The sequence below is a fragment of the Gobius niger genome, assembly GCF_951799975.1.
Source record: "Gobius niger genome assembly, chromosome: 14".
NCBI classification, from domain to species: Eukaryota; Metazoa; Chordata; class Actinopteri; order Gobiiformes; family Gobiidae; genus Gobius; species Gobius niger.
This window is the reverse complement of record NC_136865.1, coordinates 23035202-23055419: the sequence shown is the minus strand read 5'-3', so window position 1 is coordinate 23055419 and position 20218 is coordinate 23035202. Positions and strand designations below refer to the sequence as shown.

At 40.1% G+C, this 20218-nt stretch overlaps 1 protein-coding gene across 3 annotated transcripts in view; it reads right to left on the bottom strand.

The window, feature by feature from the left end:
- The window catches only part of atp9b (ATPase phospholipid transporting 9B), a 62184-nt gene that overhangs the window by 25428 nt on the left and 16538 nt on the right, over positions 1–20218 (bottom strand). For all 3 annotated transcript variants that reach the window (XM_079570876.1, XM_079570877.1, XM_079570878.1), the window contains exons 9-14: positions 19446–19526; positions 16586–16661; positions 13112–13188; positions 3390–3550; positions 2791–2933; positions 825–937 (exon numbers count right to left, since the gene is read on the bottom strand). In XM_079570876.1, coding sequence (XP_079427002.1) covers positions 825–937; positions 2791–2933; positions 3390–3550; positions 13112–13188; positions 16586–16661; positions 19446–19526 — 651 coding nt within the window. The remainder of the gene's footprint in view (positions 1–824; positions 938–2790; positions 2934–3389; positions 3551–13111; positions 13189–16585; positions 16662–19445; positions 19527–20218) is intronic.

Below are 20218 nucleotides of genomic sequence, written 5' to 3'. Positions count from 1 at the left end.
ACGTGTGGCCGGCGCTCGCATCTCTCCACTGAGGAGAGAAAATAGCAACAAACTGGAAATTCTTTAGTGGAAATACAATATTCCACACTGAGCTGACTTTATCACAGACTGCGCTCTCGAAATCAGAGTCTGTGCTGGATTTAACCAGAGCTAAATGTGCTGCAGTAGTGCTGCAGCGATACAGACAAGATACAAGATACAGGCTAATGTTGCTAACTAGCGGCTAACAGTTCTGGCGATTCTCATGCCGTTTTATGCCCAGGGGCTTATTTATCTGAAAAACTAACCCAGCGACTACAAAGTACTAATAAAGAGATACAGCATGTCCATATTGAGCGAAAATGAGCTGCAGCAAAACAGTCAAAATGCTGCAGCTACTCGCTAAGTGGCTATAAACAGACGGGAAAATCTACACGGAGCTGAAGTAAAGACGACAAGAGACCATTTAGCTGCAATATTAAGTAACATCTCAATACTACTGTTAAATAAAAATACATAAATGAATAAAGCACAGGCATTGAGGAGCTTTTGGACATGGGCTGTTCTGTCTATGATGGACAGTGTAATACAAATTAAAAATAATTTTGAATAAAAAATATTATATATATTTAAGAGATAACTTCTCTTAAAAGTGTAGACTGCTTTAATCAAGGAAATGTAAATGAGTAAATAAACAAATTGCTAAACAACCTGCTGTGAAAAAGTCAATCTCTGAACTGTCTATTCACTTCAAAAAGTATGTTGAAGAGATTTAGATTTGGGAAAAGCTGAACCGGAGTAAATGCCCTTGGTTAAGGCGGGGTTAAGAGATTAAAATGTCTCACCAGAGCATAGGACTGTATGATGTGGCTCTGAATCTCGTCCATCGTGTCCGTGCCGTAGGAAACCGTTCCCAGGTGAAGCCGCTTGAAGATCATCTCGTTCTGCGTCAGAGTCCCTACAGTTCAAGACAACGGCGAAGTTCAGTTAGTGAAATATGAAAGTCCAACTGCGTGAAAGAGTAAACAAAGTATGATTAATCAAATCCCCAGGCCCAAAGTTGAGTTGAGTGACCACAAGTTTGCAAAGTGGGCAGTGCCAGTTTTGGAACAGTAAGTGACTGTTTTGTAACTTGAGGCTTTTTAATCGACAGGTCAAAAGCCGATCCTGCATACGGGACATGGAGTGTAGTAGAGGTTTTCAAAGTCTTCAGCAGGACAAGGTTGTTTCAGGCGGGGAGGAGGCAGCTCTCTTCTCTTTACGCTCATATGATTAGACTTATAGTAAGAATGCTGGTATTTAAACTGTAAAGTCAGAACAGGCTAGAGCTTCACCTCAAACATTTTCTTTCACCCATCTCTCCTCGAGTGCACTTCTCCTTTATTATCAACGTAGGGCTGGGTAATAGTGGCAAAAATTAATCTCTCAATATATTTCGGGACAATCTCGATTACAATGGTGAAGCGATATTTTTGTAAAGCATCATACATTTGTAAAAATGTGCTGACAAATATCTTAATTAACAAATTAACTTGTTGCTCAAATATATAATACAGACTACAAAAGGGCAGTGCATTTCTTTCCAAATTTGTCCTTCGGAGGGCTGAAGGAAATATTTCTTGGAGATTAACACAATATTGTAAATTTGCATATCTTCCAAACAGTAATTTCTATCTCTATATAAACATATTTCTTTAAACGCTTCAAAAACTTGGAGAATCATCCCAAATATCACTGCCTAAAAAAAGTAGAACAACAAGTCTGCACAATGCATTGTGGAATTCTTACAGCTGTCCTGAATGCGCTTATTCCAATGGGCGAGGAAAGCTCTTTTTGGTCCTATTGACGGGAGTGGACATTGCTGTAATATCACCCCCTGGTGGCCGGGGGCGAGTCCAAAACACACTTGGTAAACAGCGTTTCTATGTACCTCTGGGCCTCGATTGCACTGCTTAATAAGTGCTATGACCCATGTGACAACGCTGGGCTATGTATCATGTTTTTAACCACGCTGGTTTTTGGATAGCAGAAATAAAAATTTGAAGCCAGGCTCTGGAGCTCAGTGGAGGCTCGTAACCGGCCCGCCCGTCTTTTTGCCCTTTTAAGGAACAGGCTTCGTAGGAGGAGACATAGCAGCCATTGTTAATTTCACAGGCCACACGGGATCATTAGTACGAATGGAAAACCTCAGTCTCTTGTATATTATATGTATGTCTTATTCGCTCTAACCACATATTCAATGTAGATCAACTCAAAGCACAATAACACAAAAATACAAAAACATTCAGAGCTGAATTTAAAAATAGATCCATAGCTTTATTTTTGATTGCTTGAGCTTGGCAAATTAGAGGTGTGAGCATGAGCCAAACTCGGATAACCGAATCTAACGCATTGATCGGTTGTGCTTGTTTCTGTGTGCGCCACTTCTCCGCTCAGATTAATGGAGCTCACGGCTAATCTATAGAGCAGCAGGAAGACAGAGGGCCGCGTTAGCAGCACCTCAGCAGCTCATCACTAACGTCACTGTGGCCCGCTTTAGCCAAGAGCGCACGTTTGTTTAAACACAACACCGTCATTATCTGGGAATAGACAAAAGCGGATAAAATGGAGAAATAATTAAAAATCTCAAGTTTGTATGTATTGCGAAATATACAGTTCAATTAGCTTTGCTGTTAGCTCTACCACAAGAAAGAAAACAGAGCGTGCCATAAACCACACCCTGTCAGCTCTAGTCAGTTAATATTTTAGTTTTGACCATGTTTAGGGTTAAGATTAGGGGTTGAGGAAGGGGGCGTGTTATTTTTCTTATACCCGTCTTGTCGGTGAGGAGGTAGACCAGGCGCCCGAGCTCCTCTGGGATGGTGCTGGTCCTCACCACTGTCCCGGGAATATTCTCATCTTTCGTTATCATCCAGCCGTACGCCGCCTTCCCCATGTCCAAGTTCACACGCAAACTAGGCACAGAAAAAGTCCTCATCAGTATGTGGTTCTCTGGATACGAGACACAACTTTGAATCTATGCTACGTCACAATTCAGAACAATTTATAAACATTTTCTTCATAAAAACGTAACTTATGTAAACGTGAATATACAATTCATTGACGTTGTATGGGGATAATGTTGGACTTGTCACATGTTATGCCTTATTGAGGCTAAAGTACCAAGTAAAACTACAAAATGAGTCCTAATCGAATGAGAACTCCAATCTATATAGTTACTAGCAAATAAATCACTAAAGGCTGCAATTATTCAGGCAATATTAATATGGGGTAAAACAAGCTAACCCCCTTGTTTATACTTCTACAAACGTCCTAAAATGCAGGCGATACTAAATTAGCTTAGCAGGAAAATCTAAGCTAATTTAGAGTGATCTCAAAATAATAAGCTGCAAAGGTTGATGAGTTTCTACCTGATGGGGATGATGTACGAGAAGAGGACGACGAATCTGAAGAGGTTTCTGAACCAGGGCCCGCTGAAGCCCTGCAGCGCCACCATGACCACAGACAGGACCACCTGAGCCAGGAACAGCGCTTTGGTCAGACGGTTCAACTCCAGGTCCAACAGGCCCACCTGCAACAGCAACAGACACTTTGTTATTACACTGGCTATAACTCGAATAATGTATAATCATGAGCTGAGTAAAATAGAAAGCCACTTCATGATTCGGCCAGACAGTACACTTAACTTTTATAAATATATGACAAGGTATTTGAAGTATGAAATAAATATAGGAAATAAATTACCATAAGGAAAGGCAAGTTTATTTACTTATAAAAAGTATCTAAAAGGCAAACCAAACCAGTAGAGAACAAATAATCTTTAAAAAACTGATTTGAAAGTGCATAAAAATACTCTAAATTGTCAAATGCACAGACAAATATGACAGATTCAGCCTGGATTTGAACATTGTCAGAGGCGATGCCTGCCTCACATCTTCAGGAAGTCACTGTAAAAATGAAGCGCAGCCTCACTGTGTTTAGTCCTGACTCTGGGACACATCTCGAGGTTTCTGCAGGTGGCCGCCAGTCAAATGCAATGCTTTTTAAAAGGTGTAACCGTGTAACATTTTGGACTATACTGTTGCCATCAATACAAAACATGCTCCCAATGACCGGCTCGACACAGAAAATGCTATTTTGCAGTGGGAATACCTTTAGTCACATCTCCATGGCGACGAGCCAGAGACGTACCCACTCCTGGTTAAGTTACAGTCATGTCTTCAGAGAGCTGAGCCGCTCACAGCAAAAGCTCATGCTTGTTTGTACATTAATGAGGTATTTTTCATTGATGAAAATATCCGTCATACAAGAAATGCTTGTATTAAAATGTTATTTATTGGGTGAAATTTTACGCAGTGTGGCTTTAATGCCTAAATACTATAATTTAGTGCCACAAATGCAAAAAATCTCAGCATATTTCATTTCATAAAATTTGTAAATATACAATTTTATATTGAAAATGTATTTGGACACAACGCGAAACTTTTGAGCAAACGATTGTGTAAAGATTTCAGTCAGAACTGCAGCTGGATTAGTTTTAGACCATAGTTTTAGTGTTTTAGTATCTTTAAAGTGAACAAATAGGAATGACATTGTTGTGGTTCTGTTGCTAAGGAAAAACTATACTTTCCAAGAAATTTAGATTTAATGCCAGTTTGAATCTGATTGAATGACTTATAGGGAAGACACCCTTTATGTATCAGTGTTGTCCGTCTATAAACTCCTTTCGGATAATAAAGTGATTGATTAGCACTGAAAATATAATAGAAAGTAACACAATGAAAAACCTTTACTCCATCTTTTTTTCAAAAGTTGAGTTTGTAAGCAATTTCTCTGTTTCAACAAAGTCTGGCACATTCTTCTGAAAACTAAACATGCATTATTTCTCAAAAATAAATAAAAAGTCCTTCAATCATGCACAACCGTTGATAATAATATTGTTTGCTTCCCATTTTCCCCACTACAGACTGGGAAAACAAAGCGGGTTATTATAAAAGCTCGATTCTTTTTTCTTTTCTTTTTTGCAATCCATGAAAATGTCAGACGTGTATTTGCCAAACGCGACACAAAACCACCACAAACAGCGTTATTTCCTCCTCGAGAGCACAGGCGGGTCAGAGGGGGCTCGGAAATGAATGGAGGTTTCCCATATTGAGACGCTTCTCGAGTCTGAATCGGACAAAAAGCGGGTCAGAGTCGTCCTTTATTTTTCGAGTGTCCGTCGCGGCCAATGGAGCATGTGGGAAAGAGACGTCAGATAAAGCAGCGCCTTCCCCTTTTCTGGACCAACACAGAGCTCCTTTCAAGTGACGCACCACGCTTACAAAAACAGCACAACATAACATCGCAAAGCCTCGCAAATAAAAGAACAAGGCAGAACAAAAAGGAGGGAGTGGGGGGTAGGGGCTGTGACTGGCTATAAAAAGACCAAGTGCAGGGTTTCTCAAACAGTGGGGTGCGGACGTCTTTGGACGATTGTCAGAAAGATTCGTATATTTGCTGGATGATCTAGGAAACGTTTATTTTCAGGGTTTAGACCGGCAGCAGCAAGTCAGATCAAATGCTTTTTCATGCCATTTTAATGCACAAATACTCAGTGTCTTTTAATAAATTTCACTAGCAGCCGATTTTGTGTGCCTCAGATCTAATTTTCTTTCTCTACGCACTCTAAGGCTGTGTCCGAATGTCCACACTATTCCCTATATAGGGAATAGAGTTTAAATCTCGAAATTACAACTTTTAAACTCATACTACAAGTTTAAATCTCGAAATTACGAGTTTAAATCTCGAAATTACGAGTTTTAAACTCATACTACGAGTTTATATCTCAAAATTACGAGTTTTTAGGATCCATAATCATAGACGTCAGCCCTATTTTACTTTGAAAATCCAGATGTTGTTGCCGTTCTCGTTGTCTGATGCGGTCTGAACTGTGGAGCTTGATCTGGCCAGCCTAGCCGTATCTTGGAATCGTATCATGCCTGAAAAACAACTGCTAGTTTGGGGCAAACTCGTGCCTCTTTGCCTCTGCCATGTCCTATGGATACCCCCTATGGTCTCCCCGCTTGATAAAAGGGCGATGCCGGTGGACAATGGCTAGTTTGCCCGGTTAGCATGTGCAAAACACCTCATTGTTGATTAAAAAAAAAAAAGTCTGCAATTAACCACCAATGAGTCAATCCTGACCCAGTGTGTGATAATCTTTATGTGGTTACTGGCTTTATTGACGTTTTTAGTGTATAATACTTAATTCCACAGGATCCATTATTGGAGCTAGATGCTAGAGCTGCTAAGAAGCTAGTTAGCTGCGGGTGCTAAGCAATCGGCTACGGCCAATTGTACATGAAGTGTGAGTAATAAACTTCAAAATCAACCAGCCTGGCTCAGTGTGTGATCGTTGTTAAAGGGAAGCTTTATGTAGACAGTGGTTTTCCATCCAACCATCCATTTTCTTCCGCTTTATCCGGGGCAGGGTCACGGGGGCAGCAGTCTCAGCAGAGATGCCCAAACTTCCCGGTCCACACACACCCCGAGGCGACACAGTGGTTTTATTGACCTTTATTCATGCATATTTCCCATTTTCACACGATCATGATCATCCAAAGTTCATCAAAGTTCATAATGCTACGATCGTAGCATTAGCTTTGGGAATGCCCATGCATCATCAAGGCCTAAACACATTCCTATCGTGGATACAGACATTTTTAATAAGTTTTCTTGTCACTGCTTTTAATCCTGGGTGTTCGGGTAAAATAAACACTTCTGTGTGTCTTTGTAAAAGTCCCAGAGTTGCTGTAGCTCCGGTTCACAACACGAGCTAATCCTCCATGACTGTTTGTTTACATCTGCAACAGTGGTTCCGCTGTCCCCGCCGTACCGACATCTATGATCACGGATCTGAAAAACTTGAAATTCCGAGTTTAAAACTTGTAATTTAGAGATTTAAACTCGTAATTTAGAGATTTAAACTCTTAAATTAGAGATTTAAACTTGTAATTTCGAGATTTAAACTCGTAGTACGAGTTTAAAAATCGTAATTTCGAGATTTAAACTCAAAATTTTGTGTTTTAAACACAAAATTATGACTTTAAATCTCGTAATTTCTTTTATCTTTAACTTTTATTTTTTAACATGGCGGAAACGGGCTTCCATATAAAACACTCTAAAAAGTCGCTTCATCTTAATACTGAACTTTAATGCTGAACCGTGCAATCATTCCAGAATAATGAGGGAAATTCTGATATTTTAATGCCACACATTCAGAAAAAAGAAATCTGTGCATATTTCATTTAAAAGAGACTAGATGCAAGTTGGTCATTTTATGCCCACTACTACCACCTCAGGTCTTACACGTAAGTGCAGTCTCTGTTATAAGCTTGTGCATGACGGCACTTCAGACCTGAAGTAACACTGTTTTGAGTGACTGTGCAGGATTTTAGAGGCAGTTGTGAGCAGGTCTGGGCTCATTCTACACATTAGGACATGGCTGGAACATGTAGGGGGAGGAAAATACTCAATTTTTAAACTCCGTGTAGTCCCTTTAAAGATTCAGATTTGAAACCAATTTAATACTTTTCAGGGTTTATACAGACAGAAGCCACACATGCAGAAAAAAAAAATCTGTGCATATTTCATTCAAAACTTGTAAACATTTCAACAGAATTGGACAAAACGGGCAACTTTCTAGCAAAAACATTTAGTCAATTTCAGCCAGAACTGAAGCTGAATATATATATTTCATTTTCAATCATTTTGGTATTTTCGATGAACTTCCAGTAAAAACTTTTGAGCAATGTCATAATTTTCCGATACATTTTGATTTAATGTCAGTTTGAAACAGTTTTGCCACAATTCATTTGGCGACTTTTAATACTTTTTATTGGCCCGTAGCATTCTCTACATGAGAAAAACATGAAAACAAATCCACCTTTAATGTTTTATTATGCAAATACCATTGTGCCGTCATCTACTTAAAATGCACAAATTTGCATCTGTTAAAAATGCAGAAAAATAAATAGAGGCTTTAAATGTCTAACTTTAATTTTGTGGATCTATACTATTTATTAGGATTGAATTTATTTTTATAGAAAGGGAATCACGTCTTAATGTCTAAACAAACCCACAGGGCAGTACAACGAAGGTGGGGGGGGAGGGGGGATTGGGGGTAGAGGGGGCGGGCATGTGGTCCCAAGCCGGTGCCTCCCTAACATGGTTCATGGTTGAGCTATTGAGAAAAATAGGGGGTTTTGGGTGGATTAAAATGAAGAAAAATTAAGACAGACACAGTGAGAGGAGGAGAGGAGCACAGTGCATGCCTGGAGGAGCAGAAAGGATCCCCCTCGCTGCGGACAATGGCCGGTCTAAATTTTCCAAGCTTTTGCCAGGGATCGGATGAAGTCATTATTCATTCAGTCACGACGGGAAAGGGACTCAATTACCACGAGCTAAAGATGCTATCAATGAATAAAAGTGCATATTTTAGCCCATTCACGGCGGGGCTATTAGAAGTGAAAGAGAAGATTGGGTCGGCCTGTGTGGCTTGTATTTTTGCATATGTGTGAAATCTGATAAAGGCTTTTTTTCAGTCCGAGCCTATGAATATTCAGTGGTGTGTAAGTGCTGCGCCTTTGGGGTCGCGCAGAGTCGAGAAAATTAAGTGAAATTGATTTATAAACGCGCGGTAAACAACTTGAGCGTCTGAGACTGTTTAAAGGCGGACGGACGAGAGGGGGGAGTATTGGATTGTGGGATTTGTGCAAATAAAGTCCGTAATAGTCTTCTGTCAAATAACACCGTGGTCCATCTAAGCGTTTTAAACAAAGAAAGCGTCTGTGTCCGTCTCAGATCGATCAACTCTCACCATTGTCAAGTAACTGCAGACAATGCGCTAAGATGCGTCTGGCCGGGACATGAAAACCCACCAGCGTCTAGTAGATCTGCACAATTAATTGCAATTAAATCGAAACCGCACTTTGAATGGTTGCAATTAGCTAATCGCAAAGACTGTAGTTATCTAGATTCTGCATAAAACAACCTTTCTTGTCTCAATGGGTTCTTAAGTTAAAGAGTATTTTGCTTTTTGTTTATCACATGTTTATCACTATCTTGTTAGAAAATGCTATGTTGATATAAATCAGATGAAACTAAATAGCAGGTAGTTTCACTTCCTGATTTTCAAGTGATCTCACCATTAGCCATCCCCAATAGGGTTCATTTTGTCAACTAAATATTTTGTTATAATTTAAGTCAAAGTAACATTTTTGTGACTAAAGTTAGACTAAAACTAAATAAAAAGTTGTTAAAATAAAAAACTAAAAACTAAATAAAAAGTTGTTTACGAGACAAAAACTGACTAAAATGTGCAGATATTTTTGTTAACTAAAATACGACTAAATAAAAATGAAAAGAAGAGACTAAAAACTTTCAAACTCCCATATGAGCCTCATATCATTTAGATTCACAAAGGAACAACTCTTTGTTCATGTGGGAGAAGCTCCATGGAGCAGAGGACTTTGATTAAATAGGATTATAATAAACATTATTAATGCAAAGTCGACTAAATTCGTCTTAATTCTTTAATTCTCGTTGACTAAAACTAGACTAGAATTGAAGAGGGTTTTTTGACTGAATCTCGAATGAAATTAAATGGCATTTTTGTCAAAAGACTCAAACTAAATTAAAATATGTTGTCAAAACGATCACTGCTTCCCACTCTTCTCCTCCGGCTCGAGAGTTTTAGTTTTAGTAAGAGATAGAGCGGTGAGGAAAGCATTTCCTGTACGTAGGACCTCAAGGGGAGGTTTCTGGGAGTGGTCGCCGCGGTGATAAGAGCTGAAGATTCAAAGATTACTCAAAGGTGCATGAGTGGGTCAATGTTGTTTTAAAGGGACTACACAGAGTTCAAAAAATTAAATGAAATTAAAAAATTAAAACCAGGCATTTTCCTCCCCTTACATGTTCCAGCCATGTCCTAATGTGTAGAATGAGCCCAGACCTGTTCACCAAAACTGCCTCTAAAATCCTGCACTGTCACTCAAAATGGTGTTACTTTGGGTCCGAAGTGCTGTAATGCCCAAACTTTATATAGAGACTGCAGTTACACATAAGACCTGAGGTGGCAGTAGTGAGCATAAAATGACCAACTTCTATCTAGTCTCTTTAATATAGACCCTAATTCCTGTCGCTGTTCATATTTCACTTTCTAAATGTGCACAATGAATTGAGTGTTCATTTCAAAACATACCGTAATCACAAAACTTGTCATGAAAACGACGCAGTTGGATATTTTTCCAAAACTGTGCCCCAGCAGTGTAGAAATTATCCAATACATTAAATGTCGTACCAACAATGAGCTATTCTATTCTTTCTGACCCGGGCGGCTGGACTGGTAATAACTGTCTTCTGCTGTATCTAAGAAACCTATGAAGACACAGAGATCAAGCTGAAAATAATCAACTTAAAAAACATACATACAGCTACAAGTGTTAATAAATAATGGGAAATTTATATCTTAAAATATGACTTGATAAATTAAAATAAACTGATTGAAACCTGGAAAAAACATTTTGGCTTTCCAGGATGTACAGTCGACTCCATCAGTGTAAGTGTAAGTGACCAATGCAGCTCAAGAGACTCCAAAACATCCCACACATTCAGATGTTGATGTTAATATGTCTCGATGCTTTAAAATTGATTTCTCAGGTCCCAATGAAGTACGTCTCATAGAACTTGGAGCTCGAGAGACGGGCGAGTATTGGATTGTGGCTATGTTCAAATTAACCAGTCTGTATTCAGGGATGGCCTTTTGTCAGGTTACATTGTCTCCTCACTCTGACGGTGGTCTGTCTCTCCATTCTCAAACAAAGAGAGGGGGCTAAGTCCGTCCTGTCCAATTGATCCGTGCCTGCCTTTGTCCCGGACAGTGTCACAACAGATTATAAGAGGCCAAAACGCTCGGGCCGCAATAGACCGCACTGTATCGACTTTCCCCCAGTCTCCGTATTGGCACTTCTGACATCATCTCCTTGAAATATTGAATTCCTCTCAGCTGTCGGGCTTACACAAAACACTCGCCCGACCGAATCAGCTCTTGAAACGAAAAGACTAAAGTGTCAAAAACAAACTTAAGCCGCTTAAACGTGCTAAAATACTGCGCCATGAGATTAAATAGAGTTCAGGACATGCCACAATTTGATGTCATTTCAGATGGAGCTCATGTGCCTGTGTGACTCTGTGAGCGAAAAAGTGGCCAAACTAAATCCAAAAATAATGAACCTGATCATCATTTGTCATGGATCGGATTCACAAACCTACTGAAAACAATGTCATGGCGACAGTAGTTTCAATTTCTGCTAAAACTGGGAGTTAATAATTTCACCAAACTGTCTAAACCATTTCAATGTGGTGCTCCATTAAGTTTAGATTAAAGTGATAGTCTGATCCCTCCCCTCTTTGACCAGAAAGCCCTTCTGAGTTTGCAAAATGAAGAGCACAGAAACAAAATTTTCAAAAGTAAACGATCTAGCTCCTCCCCCTCCCTACTGATTGGACCTGACAGGCCGGGTCACAGGAAAAGCTCGTCTGATTGGTCAACGCAGGAGGAGACTAGACTGGTTAGTTGCTGAGATCCAGGAAGGAGGGACTTTACAAAAAAATATAATAAATTAGGCCTGGGACAAAATATCGGATTGGATTTGGATCCCAATACTTTGTGGATCAATACCAAGTATCAATACTTTTTTAAGTATCGCAATACTTTCAATACTTGTGTTTGGAGGCCTTTTATTCCTGCATTCCTTTGTTTTCCAGTAACAGCACCTTGTTACATTTTGTGTTAATGCACTTTTTGATCTTGACACTTCAATAAATGTCAAATGTCCTTCTCTTATTTTTTTTTAAAATGTTATTTTAATATGTAAATTGGTCTATGCAATACCTTTATTCGTATATGTCTGTTTACCTATCAGTGGGCGGTCACTCATGTTCTTGTGTCGGCTCACGTGACATGGGTCACCATTTAAGACCACCTGGCTACACTTTCATATTTAATCTGTGCCCTGACGAAGACCATGCAAGTGGTCGAAACGCATCGGTTTAGTGATGTCCCCGTAACATTAAAGGATCTTTAAGTCAGAGTGCCTCAGATCGCCTTCTTCTTTAAATATTCAATTTCTGTACCTGGATCCTTGAAGTTGAAAATGAGGACATTTTTCCCAACAGAATTATAAAAACCATGACAAAAACCTTTGCACATCTTAAAGCTATGTTGCATTTTTGTTTTAGTTTATTTTAATGTCTGACAGAGGGAACGCCTCAGTGATTTTGTGTGGCTTCCTTCTTGCAATATTATGGATATTGCTTTACCTTAAGGATAACATGGCGATACTATTGTGCAACCCTACACCCAGGTTCACTTGTACTGAACATGTTGAACTTTGTGCCAGATTGTGTTTCATGTGAATCAGCCAAATGATTACAGACATTTGCCATAAACAAGAAAATCTGCAAAATGGCACATCAAAAAGTAAATTCTTCAATGGGATTCAATATAAATCTATGTCTTTGTCGTACTAGAAAAGACTAAAACAACTCTAGAATTCTGTGTAAGATTCCTTGTAGTACGACAGCCTCGCTCCGAGACCTGCCTTTATCAGATGACCCGGGTTTATCGGCCCAAATCTTTCAGGCAAAATCTTACAAATATTCATTAATCTCCTCAATCGGGGGACAAAAAAACTCAATGGGGATTGCACGGGATTAACTTTTGGCTCATTTAAATCCTTGGTCAGTTAATTTCCCTTTTGGTTAATTAGCCACGAGCGTCGACCTTTCGCATTGACAGGTCTAACTTTATCTGGAAAGTCTTGTGGAAGTGATTGATTAGTGATAAAAGGCTGGGGACAGCAGGGAAGTGAACACAGATGCTAGTTTTGTGGTTCTGTGGCTTAAAAGATCAATATTGTAGATGATTTTATTAAATGTGAGCCTGTATAAAGCAGCAGATGAGAGACAGGAGTCATGGTTGGATTTTATGTGTGATACTCATTTCAATTTGTCTATAAATAAACCTCTCGTCTCATTTCAAAGACTGTGTCCATTGAGAGCGAAACCCCAAAATCCAAAAGGCATTCACCTTGTTCTTGGCGGAGGACGTGTTGAGAACGCTCCTGGTCTCTTTGCCGGTGTAGATCACCACCCCGATGACGGTGCCTGCCAACCACAGGACAAGAAAAGTAATGTAGCTCATTAAAGTGCCCCACACCTCTGCCCCCCGCTGCCCCCTCGCCCTCCCCCACGTAAACAAACGCACACTAATCTTGGTCAAGTAAGATGAACTGCAGCAGGGGAAGACACTAAGGACCCAAGACAGAGGTTTTTAATACGTTTAGAGTCCCAATGAACCACTGGAAGCTTATAAAACCAGATCGATATGCCGCCATCTTTATTTGGCAATTCATTACACTGTTCAATTAAAAGAGATTAACAGAGCATTAATATTAAATGAGCTAAATGAGGGAAACAAAGGTGCTAATAAACCTGGAAACAAGCTCCCACATCCACAAACTATAAAAATTACAAGTATCAAAACATCGACCGCCCTGAATTGATTAATAAACCTCCTCTGTCAACTGTAATGTAAAATCTGTGTGGTGGTGAACAAAAAAGATAAATGCACACTTGCGGTTTTAAAATGGCACAACATCATAATATATTTTTGTTACCTTTATCTATTGCAATCTATGTCAAATTGCTGGCGTCTTTTTATATTTTACTTTTTATCTTATTTATTTTAATATTCTTTTTTTTATAGGTTCTTTTTATCTAAATTATGTGTTGTATGTTTTATGTTGCACGTCTGCACTGGGAAAAATTCCTAGTTTGTGAAACTGTTCTCAAACAATGGCAATAAAAACTATTCTGATTCTATTTAAAGGAGGAAAGTCCCACTAAGAAGTCAGAGTCTCTTTTTCCGTGTGAGTCCCGGCTCCACAGGGGAGTAGCCTAAAATAAAGTTGATCTGTGCCATATGTTTTGATTTACAGCCGAGAATCTGGCATCTCTGAATTTGTAAAATGTGTAAAAGTCCTAATTTACTTAATTTTTAGTCTTGTTGTGCTGCTCAAGAGTAGAGCAGTAGAGTTTTTAAGTCTTGTTTTGACACAATTTGCTGAAAAATGTATTAACTACAATTTATGTTTTTATTAGAATGGAACATATCGTGTTGGTTTAGCGAAATATTGTAATCACGATATGGCACAGCAGTATCGCAAGTGACTTCAATATCGTGCAGCCCTAATGTAAAAGGCTTTTTAAATGGTGAATGAAAGAGCGTTAAATTTATTCAGTCTAAGGTTGTTTGATTTCAAAATGACTACTTCACACTCTATCTGGGGTCATATGTAGGTTGTGCATTTTAAATATTATTTCAGACAAACCCAACCTCAAAAGAATTTGAAAACATGATTCTGTGAGTAAAAGTATTGAAGCAATTCAAATGGTACCCAGCCTGCCACCCGCCTACGGCCCATAGTTCCTGATAAAGGCTGCAGATCTCTACACTCGGTACTAGTCGTCAGTGGTGGAAGATGAATGAATGAACAGTGTGACAAATGGCCTGAGTCTCAGCGTGCACAAAAGGTTTCAATTTGAATACGCCAAAGACTAGAATTAGTCGTCACAGCTGGAGCGGGGCCCATGACGAGTGAACAGTGTGATCCCGAGACACTGCTGCAGCTTCACTGTGTTCTGGGACGGGTTTAAATGCCTGGATTCTACTATCCTTATGCCAAAACGTCATACACAGAAAACCCGAACAATTAACCCAAGGACACGGTGACAGAATGAACTAAAACATATAACGTGACCTTTAAAGTCCCACAGAGCAGAATCTTTTTTCAGGACAGCGAGTTCACGGCTGAGGAGGAGCAGAGCGTTTGGGGATTGGAGTGGGATTCCTGAGCAGCAGATGATGTAACTGTTGAGAGGCATTTGTTCTCGTGTGAAGGTCAGGCAGAGGGGCAGACCGCGGGTCGATGCTGCGGCCACGGCTCCGATCGGCTCAAACACTCTCAACTGTCACAACCACTACTGCAGCAGCGGGATTACGTCAGCGTGTGAGAACGGAAGGGGAGCGGGAGGGATCGAGACACATGGAGGCAGACCAGGTTTATGTCTTTATATCATTTATATTTGTATGTATTTTTGGCCCACAGGCTTTATTTGACAGCTTAGCACAGCGTGAAAGTGGGTGAAGATTGAAGAATGGGGAGAGACGTTTGCAAATTAGCAAAACGCAAGCACAAAATAGCTGGTTAAGAGATACATTATTGTTCGATATTTGTCTTTTTTATATCTTGAAATCATCTTGGGATCCCCAGCTCGGTGCTCGCAACCCCCACTTTGGGAACCAATGCATGAGGCCAAAAGGCACCGACATCGAGATCACGACTCCAAGCATAAAGATGCACTAAGCTGTGTCTTTTTGATTTTTTTTGTCAATAGGCGTCAGTCGTGAAACCTGCTCTGCTCCCCCTCCTCCCCTCACCTGGCTTTCCCCCCTCACCCACGCCCCTCACTCCCCTCCACACCACAGACCACACACTGCTCTGATTGCATTCAATGAGATATCATCAATATATATGTGGCAAAGTGAACATCTTTAGACTTAAATTTATTTTCATATAAGTCTCTTTTTTACATTTAGAAGATAATACTTCCATTTAGAACTAAGTCATTGCAGAGCTTTTTTTCCCCGCATCCCTTCAACGCCTCAGCCTCCCGATGCCTGCTTTGCTTTGTGATCATAAGCAGGAAAAAGACCTGACGGCTCCTGTAGATATTGGATTATTAAACAAACGGACATTTCATGAGGATTTCAGCTGCTTCAGAACAGGTCGGTCAGATGTTTGTCAGTTTGTAAACATCTATCATAATGCAAACGTCTGCTGCTTCAAACCATGTAAACACATGTTTGTGTTTACATGGTGTCGGGCAGGTGGAGGGAGTGCTGGTCTTCTGTGGTACGAAGTGAAGGTGGCGCATCTCACGATGAAATGTGGGAATGCAACCATGCCGGTCCAGGAAAATGGAGTGGCTTAGAGTAGCTTTAAAGGGATATTTCAGGATTTTTGACATAGGGCCTCATTTCCTAGTTATCCAGAGTGTTGCTGATTTCTGGAGATATTTTCTTTGTAATATGCAGTTCTTATATTTGAAGAGTTATGTGGCGCTAGGCTTGTGCTAGGCTAGTGAATTTCTATGGTATCAGCTAGCCTGCATTAAAAACAGTCTGACCCGCTCCACAGTGCACCTGAGGCAAATCACTTATAACACCAGACTAACCATATAAATGTCTGTGTGCCTTGCATTAGCCTAGCGCCACGTAGCTCTTCAAACAGAAGAACTGCATAAATTACAAAAAAAATATCTCCAGAAATCAGCAACACTCTGGATATGTCAAAAATCCTGAAATATCCCTTTAAGTGTTCTGATAATATATAAATTCAACCTAAAAACTAACAACGTATTCACTGGTTGTGTGGGCAGGTTTTAGTAAATCGTCTCCAATAACAGGTAAATGATTGATTTACAAATTAGAGGTACCAACCTGATGCCACCACAGTGCTGGCCCACAGCGTGTTCTCGATGCTCAGGCTCTCGTGAATCTGAGGGTCTGCGTCCTCCTGAACAAAGTGGAAACCAATAATCAAATGTTGTACAAAACAGGAGGAGAGTGAGCGCATCTGTGTCCAGGTGGGTAAAAAAAACAAAACAGCATCAATCATGTGCTTATTGAGGACAAAAAAATGACGACACAACAGGAAAAGGCCTTTTGAGGGTGGATGGGAGGGCAATAGAAGATGCCAACGCAGTTCAACCTAAAGTGGTCTAAATAAAGCTGCTGTGTCCTCATTCAAATTTGTAGTTGTCGTTTCCCTAATGTTCAATAGTCTTTTGAGAAACCAAAGTACACTTGACGTTATACAGTAACACGTTTCTTCTCCCAAGATCCCGTCGGGAGCGCGGTGTCTCTATTGCCCCATTAATTTCAGCTGCACCTGCCTCCGCGGTGCCGAGCGCAGCTATAAGACAGTAGCCCTTTTATCAATAGCTCCAGTAGATTTGGCTCGGCGATACGGGCTCCTTTAAAAACAGTAGCGCATAGATGAGATTTCAGAGATAAAAACGTCTCTGGGGGGGCGTCCTGTTTCGCCTTGCCCTTCTTTACTCCGTCCCTTTAAATAAAGACGAAAGGTGAAAACGGCTGGAGTCAGGAGTGCTCAGACCGACGGCTCCTGTTTCGTCTCAAATTGCTCGACTGATATGATAATTATGATACCTAAGCAGCCACATCCGCAAGGTCCACTCGCGCGCAGAGAGAGGTGCATGAAAAATAAATGGCAGGTCGGACAGCGCTTGACCGCACTGACATTGGCCTCATAACTCCAGCTCCACAGTTTTTCCCCAGTGACCCCAGTGGCTCCTCTGAGGGTGTGGATTTAATAGGGCAAAAATCACTGCGTATTCCATGTAAGGGGGATTTGCAGATTTTTGCCTTAATAAAAAAAGTAACTTAATATCGTGCAAAATCCTTGTTTAAGTCATGATTTTCCTAATTTAGTCCCATTATAGCCAGGTTTCGGGGCTGTTATACTTTTTTAATGTTTTTTGTAACATTGTCATATCGTGATTCATTGTTTTTTATGTCTCACACAGCTCGGAGCGCAAATACTTTTCTCCGCTCACTGCTTCAGGAGAAAACTAGGCCTACACCAAGTCTAAAATCGGACAATATCACGAACTGAAACTGGATTAAACAGTGACTAAACCAAGAGGTAAACCAGACTAAAGCAGACACTGAAATCATGGTTTAAACCAGGACAAAACTAAGCTAAACTGGGGACAGAACAAAACGAAGATTAGCCTGGACTAAACCAGGTCTAAACCCAAGAAGAGGCTTTAGTCAATGCACTCATGAAAACGTGAATTAAAGTTATATTATATGCAATATAAATACTGTGAGGGTTGTGATGTAACAGTAATACTAACATGCTGATATATTGGGCGAAGGAATGAATAATTAGCCATTATATATAAAATTGGTCATTTTATACTCACTACTGCCACCTCATTTCAGAGGCAGTTGTGATGAACAGGTCTGGGCTCATTCTACACATTAGGACATGGCTGGAACATGCAGGGGGAGGAAAATACATAATTTTAACATTTTTAAACTCTGTATAGTCGCTTTAATGTAATGCATTGTAGCATCTCATGTATACATGTAACAACGTAATTGTTTCATTACTATAGCGACCAAGGGCCAAACTAAGTTAGTTCAGCAAACACATTATTTAAATTATTTAGAATATATGAATAGGGGTGGGAGTAAATTTGAAGAAGTTTGTCTTCCTCCCACTCCTTTTCGAGCTAAAATGTTGTTTATTTTATTTTGTTGGCCAATTATAGGGGCAAAGGAAGTGCGTTGTTTATAAAGGTAAAGATCTTGGATGGATATGACATGTACCGTTGTCTCTGTATTTGTTCTTGAACACTAGTTTTGTTTATATGGCTCGAAATAAAATGTTCAATTCAATTCAATTCAATTCAATTCAACTAAAGACAATTGTGATCAGATTCATTTGCCGTATCGCCCAGCCCTAGTTTTCGCACAATTAGATTAAAAAAAGCACAAAAATTGCCTACAATTTTTGCTAAATTCAATCAAACTGCAATACTCAACAACGTAGTTATCAAATATTGCAAATCTTTCTTATCTTGTGCAACCATTCCATGAGACAAACATATTTGCTTGATCAAGTCTTGTATCATTTTAAAATCAATCAAAATGTACAACTTTACACTTTGCCGCGTTTTCACCACCATAGCATGAACCCCTTCAACTCCCCTACATCCGCTTCAAGAGAAGGAAAACAAAAAAACAACTCATATATAGGTAAGTTCATTTGCCGGGGGGGATCTTGTGGGAACCTATTTTTTTCCCATCGCGCTCGGGCTAAAAGCACACGCTCTGCAAAGGAAGGCCGCGGAGGATGAATGAGTAGAGGAAATGCTCGTTCACTAAACCTGGTGTGTGGCCAAATGTGAAAGCCAACCACAATGGCCGCCTTTGTGCCGCGGCTCTACTCACTGTGGGGGCTGCGCTAATCTGCTATTAATAAAAAACCAAGACGAGAAAGAGAGAGAGAGCGAGAGAGAGAGAGAGAGAGAGAGTTAGGGGGGAAAAAAATCACCAAGCAACAAGTGAGAAGGGATGGACAGGGAAGGGGCTTGTGATGTAAGGCTGCAGATAACTGTCGACACACAAGACGCCATTGTGGGGGCTTGTCAACACGCCGCGGTGATATACACGGAGCGGTTTGTATAGCGAGGGGGGGAATCTGAATGCGCTTAAAAACATTTGTCTTTGAGGCCGTTAAAAGTGTCAGCGAGTTACTGTACTGTACCCGAGTGAAGTTCCCCTCGAAACTGTGGATGTCCAGCTGCGGCTTCTGGGCGTAGACGAACGCTTTGATGGAGAACAGGTCCTGGACCAACAAAAGGATAAAGGCTTTAGTAATATTTAACATTTAATTGACACACACTTTCATCATATTTCCCTCGGAGACTAAAATGGTAAAAGTAATAATGAAATTTCCCGAACAGCAGATGTTGAGCATAAATGAAGAGCATTGAAAATTACTTGAACACATTGAGTGCCCCGCTGTTTTTTGGGATTTAGCTGTAGAGTGCCAACAATCCAGAACATTTTTCATGATATTTGAAGCAACACAGCATATTCTATGTTATAGCTATGGACACATGCTATGGCTCGTTTGAAAGGTTAGACTCTAAGCTCTCCGTAGGTGAAAACGGAGGTAGAAATGGAGGTAACGGGGGTTTTATGCAACACTTCTGATTAACTCCTCTCCTCCGCTCTCCTCTCTGGACGGACACTAACATTATGGGAAGAGGCAAATGCATAAATATCTCAGTTTCAAGTTAATTTTCAGTGACAACATTGTTGACATGTTTTGAAACGCTGCGTGTCATCGATTGCTTTTTATCGTGTGTGCATTTAACCAGCCTGGTTCTCAGATTGAAGATTCAACCCGGATGTTTCTCAGCCGTCCATGAACCGATTTTGACACCACAAAAAAAAAAAACGAAACGCAATAATATATGAAATGTCCAGATCGTGACTTTTCACAAGTTTTTGATCATTTATTTCACTTCTGTT